Genomic DNA, 7,526 nt, shown 5'->3' with positions numbered 1-7,526 from the left:
TTTTTTGAGATGGGATCTCACTCTGTTGCCCATGCTGGAATGCAGTGGCATGATCACAGGTCACTACAACCTCCGCCTCCTGGGTTCAAGTGATTTTCTTGCCTCTGCCTCCCAAGTGGCTGGGATTACAGGCATGCGCCACCATGCCAGGCTAATTTTTGTATTTTAGTAGAGACGGGGTTTCACCATGTTGGCCAGGTTGGTCTCTAACTCCTGACCTCAAGTGATCTGCCCACCTCGGCCTCCCAAAGTGCTGGGCTTACAGGCATGAGCCACCATACCTGGCTCATTAGGTGAATTTTATATTATTTCACTATGTTAAGACCAAAAACTGTTCTAAATGCAGAAAATTCTAATTTAATTCTTTGCTTATCTAAGAAGTCCTCATTACTACTTGAAGGCTTCTCTGTTCATCCTACATGAATAACTTTAAACATTTAAAAAAATTTAAATAGCATACATATAAGAAAAGTTAAATAAAGACATGAAGCAATTACTTACAACATTTCAGTAAAAGTATAAAATCAAATATGTAGTGCTTTATTCTTTTTTAAAAGTCTTGATGATCTTGCTGTCCACTGTTGATATGGTACCTATATAACCTTAAAAGACTCAGTTGACATTAGCAACTATATAAAATGCAAATTAGCTAGTTCTAGAATAAAACTCCCTCAAATCTTGGTGTTCCTTAAGAGTACTGATTTGATCACTAACAAACTGTACATCAAAACAGAAAATGCAACTTTCCATAGTTTCCCAGTCACAGAGAGTAAAGTGGGCCACGAAAGAATTTGGCTCAAGTTATGTAATATTTTACAAAAGTAAGAGTTTCTTAAATTTTCAAATCAGAAAAAAAATCACATTTTCAGACTACATTTTTCTACTGGATGTAAAAACATTTTTAATTAAATAATTTATTTCTTTTAAGGCTAGTCAAATGAAGTAGTGGGAGTGGGGAAGGAACAAATAAATCTGAAAAACATGATAAAAATTTTTTAAAAATCCCACCTCAAAATTAGGTATTTCAGATCACTGTACTAATGTCATAGCATTAACTGATAAAATAAAATTACAACTGAGACAAAATAATTTTATAATACAAAAAGGAACAAAACAAATGCATTCTTTGTAACCTGACAATTCTGGAGTACAGAGAATAACTATGATATGTTGGTTAAATAATTCAGAGGCTGGATGAGGTGACTCACTTGAGCTCAGGAGTTCGAGACAAGCCTGGGCAACATGTTAGAAACCCTGTCTCTAACAAAAATACAAAAAAAACTAGCTGGGCATGGTAGCATGGGTCTCTGCAGTCCCAGTTACTCGGGAGGCTGAGGTAGTAGGATCGCTTGAGTCTGGGAGGTGGAAGTTGCAATGATTTGAGATAGTACCACTGCACTCTAAGCCTGGGTGACACAGTGAGAACCCATCTCAAAAAAAAAAAAAAAAGGAAAAGAAAACCTTCCAGGCCAGGCGTGGTGGCTCACACCTGTAATCGCAGCGCTTTGGGAGGCCGAGGCAGGTGGATCACCTGAGGTCAGGAGTTCAAGACCAGCCTTGTCAGCATGGTGAAACCCTGTCTCCACTAAAAATACAAAAAATTAGCTGGGTGTGGTGGTGGTTGGCACCTGTAGTTCCAGCCACTTGGGAGGCTGAGACAGGAGAATGGCTTGAACCTGGGAGGTGGAGGTTACAGTGAGCTGAGATCACACCACTGCACTCCAGCCTAGGCGACACAGTAAGACTCCATCTCAAAACAAACAAACAACTTCCAGAATCTTAGTAGACAGAATATCTTTGAGGAAAAAGTTATCAGTCAAGGTTTCCAGACATTTACTTAAATACCTCACCTTGGAACGCATATGTAAACATTAAGAAAACAAATCTTGAAATAATTCCTTACATGAGCCAAATGCATTCATATAGTTCTTGTTTTATACACACACACACACACACACACACACACACACACACACACACACAAATAGTTGTTTCTCAAATTAAACACAAAATCCGTCCCTTATTTTGTGGATAAATTAAGTCAAACATATTTCTAAAATATGAGTAATGTGAGTTCAATGTCCATGCATCATAAGAAAATGAAGGACAATCATTTTCACATCAAAGAAAAAATGTCAGTAAAATAAGGACCTATAGATAATTTTGAAGTATAAATATTACCATAAGACTTTTATCTGTGAAGATGAAAAACTGAAACTAAATAACTGCTCTTGTTTTTACATTTGTATACATTGAAATACATTTGTATTACAATGTGAAAAGTATAAAATGTTCCAAACAACTATGTTCCAAACATAGATGATTTGGATTTCATGCTTTACCCCAGAAACTTCATCCCATCTCCCACCTTTAAATACTGGAAATGGATGGAGTGCATTAATAAATTTACCTACAGCATACCTTTGACTTCATGTAGTGAAGCATTATTATTGCTATTGCTAGTGGATGTTCTGCCACTATCAAGGCTGGCTGGTCTTGAAGCTAAATGAAAAAACCAGGAGACGGTGTGATAAAACTTCTAGCTGATGATGCTGATGAGCTTTTACATTCTGATTACAGAATGCTTTGAGGAAGCAATCATGCATACTTTCACAAGATGAGCATGCCCACAGATTAGAAAGCAAATTTCCAGATAGTTCATTGAGATATGTTAGAACAGGACACTTCTGAAACAATAGTTGAGATTCAAAGAGGAGGATAAAGTGCATACTTAGATTTGAAAATGAGTTCTAAATGGATATGCCAGGAGTGTTTTAGTTGAATAGAATGACATATCCCCCCAGATCCCCCAAAATGCTACTGATTGGGTCACTTACAAAAGATCAGACAAGGAACTCTGCACATTGCAGAGATGTCAAAAAGAGGAGGAATACAAGCATCTATATAGTTAATGTCCTGTATTCCTATCTGTAACAAGGGAAACAACTGTATAGTTAACACTGCCCTATGCTAACTCTTAAAACCCTGCTTACATTAAAATTCCTTTAACATGTTATCCACTTATTGCTAATAGTTTGTAATCCCAGCTACTTGGGAGGCTGGGATTTTCCAGACAGAAATGGAAAAATCTGAAATACTCAACATTGCCCAAAAATTGGTTTCTTTTTGAGTCAGAGTCTCACTCTGTCACCCAGGCTGGAGTGCAATGGCACAATCTTGGCTCACTGCAACCTCTGCCTCCTGGGTTCAAGCAATTCTCCTGCCTCAGCCTCCCAAGTAGCTGGGATTACAGGTGCCTGCCACCACACCTTACTAATTTTTGTATTTGTAGTAGAGATAGGGTTTCTCCATGTTGGCCAGGCTGGTCTTGAACTCCTGACCTCAGGTGATCTGCATGCCTCTGCCTCCCAAAGTGCTGGGATTACAGGCGTGAGTCACTGTCCCTGGCCCAAAAATTGGTTTCTTAAAGTTCATCCTTTAAAACAAATATTTTTAATATTTTAAACTAGTATTTTAAATTGGCATTTTAAACCAATGGCAAAATACAACTCTTACAACTTTAACCTTATACAAAAATGGTAACAAAATTACCTTTGAAGCCTGTGCAGGCATACTTTATAAATGACCTTGACTAAAATAGAGAATATTTAGATGAAGCAATTATCTTAAAAGAGGCAGAAGGGAGTATTAGGTTTGAAGAAATGGTAGAGGTAACTAAGAGATGCAGGATAGAGAAAACATGCTTGCTGGCAATGCCACATTCACCTATTAAGTGCAAGAGTCCTAGCATTCCCATTCTGTATTTAATGTGTACTCTCTAAATAAAGTTCATTATCTTACCATGAACTCTTGATCCCGTACTAGAATCATCACTAACACCTTGTGGACTTATGTCTTCAAAGGACGTAGTATCTATATAAAATAGCAAAATGGATATAAAGATATTTTTGCAATAAAAAACCATTATAAAATTTTATTTACACAGAATATGGAAATTGTTTTTCAATCATGTATAATACAGCTTGACTTAACGTATTTCATAGACTCAACCAGAAACTGGAACTAGGAATAAGAAAAATGGCAACTCTAATGAGAGTTGACTTGCTTAGGGAAAACACCAAAAGCAATGAAACAATCTCCCCTCTGACCCTGCAAAGCAAAACAAGAGCCTGGGTGGTTCTAGGTAGTTCTGTTGAAAGTTGTAGTGCTTTTAGTTTTTAGAAAACTAGCATTGCCTTCTTTTATCACTCTTTACCTGGTTTACTTCTCCTTTTCTTGTGAATTCATTAGCTGTTTATTATGAAAGGAGGCCTGGAAAAGATTTTAGTTATTTGTATAATGTTTAAAATTTTTTAAATGATTTGAAAGTTCCTCCAAATCCAATACAAATCATGTTTTGATAATTATTTCAGGTTGTTGCTTTTTAAAAAGTACACAGGGAAAAGTCAAATTAAAATTCTTGTTGCCAACAGTGACACCACAGTGCAAATAGCAGACGGCCTATACCTTTATTATTAACCAACTGCTTGGATCTGAAGCCTGCAGAAGAGTTGACAGTTGAAAAGTTGATGGCTGTAGTAGAGAAGGCCATAGCTCCCAATTCTTTTCTCCTTTTACCCGTTGAAATATCATCAGGAACCTCCAAATTCTCAGTACTACCTGTCCACTGTCCTGCTAGGACCATGGACTGCACCAGGTCATTCATGGCTGGGATGCAAATGAAAGCAAATGAATCAGCATGGTTAATGTATTTGTTTGTATTTCTATTTTGTAGTATAAATACTGTGGTTTTTGTCTATGAATTAATGCAAATGGACATAAAAAATTATAACCAAATGTTCATTTAAATTATGACATGCATTCAGCTGAATGAAATGAGTAGGCCAAAGGCTGATAAATTTCAATAAATACTTTTATCCCACCTCCACCCCCTTTAAAAGACAGAGGAAAGGAATTTTACTAAGTACGACTGCCATGCTATTGCGCAGCAATGTGCTAAAACTTTAATTAGCAGCCTTCATAATGTGGTTTTGTGGTGACAAAAATGGAATAGATAAAGGTAAGATGAAGAGCAGTTCTTATATAGCATCATTATTGAAAATGAAAGTCCTTGGTCAGAGCAGGTTACTGAAGAAATTACTCATTTTATGACTCAATAAGTATACCATTCAATAAAAACCTGAAAGAGATGATATCCAAAGTGACAGACACTTAATGTGATTATGTAATTACCCATGCCACATAAAAAAAGAAAATCCAGAATATTATTATTTAAAGAATGACAAGCATTTTCAAGGGTTTTTGGCCATTTTATTTATTTAATTAATCTGGTTCATTAAAGGAAATTAATTTCTAATACTAAAAGTTTTGTTATATTCTCCTTAAGTAAACTTCTTTGGGAAAAAAATCTCTATGGCATAAAGAGGGTTTTTTTCTGCCAATTTTTAGAAAGCACTGGAAATTTACGAGTAAGTTACATGTATGACTAGAAATATGCATGTATATGTATAAGTGGACATATACATAATACAAATTCAGTGCCACTTGAAAAAAAAATTCTTCCAGCTCCTTATATTAGAGGAAGACTGACCTCTGCAAAATAAGGAAATTGGCACAGTCCAGAGAAAGGTTAGTGAAAAATTAGTAATGAAAGCCAGTGTAGTCAGTTGAAAGAAGCTGAACTGTCATAAAGTCTTACACATGGAACGACGGTAGCAGGCCTTCATTTTGTCTTTATCCTTCGGTCTGTTCCTCAAAAAGGGCAGTCTTTTCAGTGCAACCACTTTAATGTCAGAGCATGAGGAAAAACAGAAACAGGGAAATGAAAGAAAAAAGGGAGAAGAACAGATGGGAGTTAAATGTTGAAATTAAGGACAGAAATGAATGTTTGAGTTTTAGCTATGTATGCTATATTAAGGCTATTATTCTCATGCTGCTGAGTGATAATGAAATATGAAATATGTACTCTGATATTTTAAAATACTTGGAAAAGCACTGAAGACAATGATGAGGAACATATACTTTTTTTTTTTTTTTTTGAGACGGAGTTTCACTCTTGTTGCCCAGGCTGGAGTGCAATGGCGCGATCTTGGCTCACCGCAACCTCCGCCTGCGATTCTCCTGCCTCAGCCTCCCTAGTAGCTGGAATTACAGGCATGCGCCACCATGCCCGGCTAATTTTGTATTTTTAGTAGAGACGGGGTTTCTCCATGTTGGTCAGGCTGGTCTCGAACTCCCGACCTCAGGTGATCCACCCACCTCTGCCTCCCAAAGTGCTGGGATTACAGGCGTGAGCCACCACGCCCAGCCTGAGGAACATATACTTTTAAAGTTTGGATTCGTTACAGTCCTATAAAAACAGGAACTGACTAGAATTATTTATGCAGGGATCAATTTTCCTAGTTAAGTTGTAAAGGTAAACCTTTAAAATGAAGGCTATTGGTGGTTCACAGAGTCTACATGATGAAAATGTACAAGGCTTTTGAAGTCTCTATTTTAGCTACTTTAACTTTTTAAACATTAGTTAAAATATTTATTTTGGAAAACAAAAATAACTTAGGAAAATGCACTTTCTACCACAGTATTTTATTATTATAAAGCAACAAAAATTAGGGTGCCCAGGAGATATTTAAAACAATCTTAAAAAACTTTAAGATTTCGAGGCATGGCGACTTCTGCCTGTAATCCCAGCATTTTGGGAGGCCAAGGCAGGAGGATCGCTTGAGCCTAGGAGTTCAAGACCAGCCTGGGCAACAGAGCGAGAACCCATCTCTACAAAAAATTAGCCATGTGGTGGTGAGCACCAGCTATTCTGGAGGGTGAGGCAGGAGGATCGCTTGAGCCCAGGAGTTCAAGGTTGTAGTGAGCTATGATCACGCCACTGCACTCCAGCCTGGGTGACAGAAGGAGACCCTCTCTCAAAACAAAACAAAACAAAAACACTCGAAAAAACCTTTCATTAGTTTATTACACCTTAATAAAGAAAATAAATTCCTTCTTGGTTTAAACTGGATTCTGATGCATTATTTAGCAGCACCACTGAAATAAACATTCTTTTGACCAAAGTATTTCTAAAGATTAAATAAACAATCACATTAAGTTCATTTTACAAAACATTGGTTGAGGGAAAGAGGGGAAAAAAAGAGTATTTAGATAGTAGAAATAAGCATTAGCAATAAGCTCCAATAAACCTAAAAAATAAGGAGGTACCCCAAAGCAAGAAAAAAACGAGAGAAAAGTGTAACATTTTTTAGATATTTTGAAGAGCTTTTGAAGGAATTTGATTTTGTGAATAAAAGGATTATCACTAAAATATAGGAGTCATTAGGACAAAAATAAAAACGTTCACTAGAGTCACTAACCATTCTTAAGCCACATTTTAGTAATATTTAACTATAAAAAATTATTGTATCTTTTTAGAAATGTAATTTAGGAATTAGGAAAAACAATTTGCATAAAGACCTAAAAACATATTATACACTGTTAACTATAAAAAATTATTGTATCTTTTTAGAAATGTAATTTAGGAATTAGGAAAAACAATTTGCATAAAGACCTAAAAACAT

At 36.2% G+C, this 7,526-nt stretch overlaps 1 protein-coding gene across 4 annotated transcripts in view; it reads right to left on the bottom strand.

Moving 5' to 3' along the window:
• The window catches only part of CCDC88A (coiled-coil domain containing 88A), a 142,858-nt gene that overhangs the window by 9,454 nt on the left and 125,878 nt on the right, over positions 1-7,526 (bottom strand). For 3 of the 4 annotated variants that reach the window (XM_011996509.1, XM_011996511.1, XM_011996508.1), the window contains exons 26-29: positions 5,660-5,743; positions 4,468-4,668; positions 3,802-3,873; positions 2,422-2,502 (exon numbers count right to left, since the gene is read on the bottom strand). In XM_011996509.1, coding sequence (XP_011851899.1) covers positions 2,422-2,502; positions 3,802-3,873; positions 4,468-4,668; positions 5,660-5,743 — 438 coding nt within the window. The remainder of the gene's footprint in view (positions 1-2,421; positions 2,503-3,801; positions 3,874-4,467; positions 4,669-5,659; positions 5,744-7,526) is intronic. The other variant, XM_011996510.1, reaches the window with a different exon arrangement.

Source organism: Mandrillus leucophaeus, unplaced genomic scaffold (assembly GCF_000951045.1).
Source record: "Mandrillus leucophaeus isolate KB7577 unplaced genomic scaffold, Mleu.le_1.0 Scaffold518, whole genome shotgun sequence".
NCBI classification, from domain to species: domain Eukaryota; kingdom Metazoa; phylum Chordata; class Mammalia; order Primates; family Cercopithecidae; genus Mandrillus; species Mandrillus leucophaeus.
Note: the sequence above shows the minus strand (reverse complement) of the source record. Positions and strands in the feature narration are given on the sequence as shown.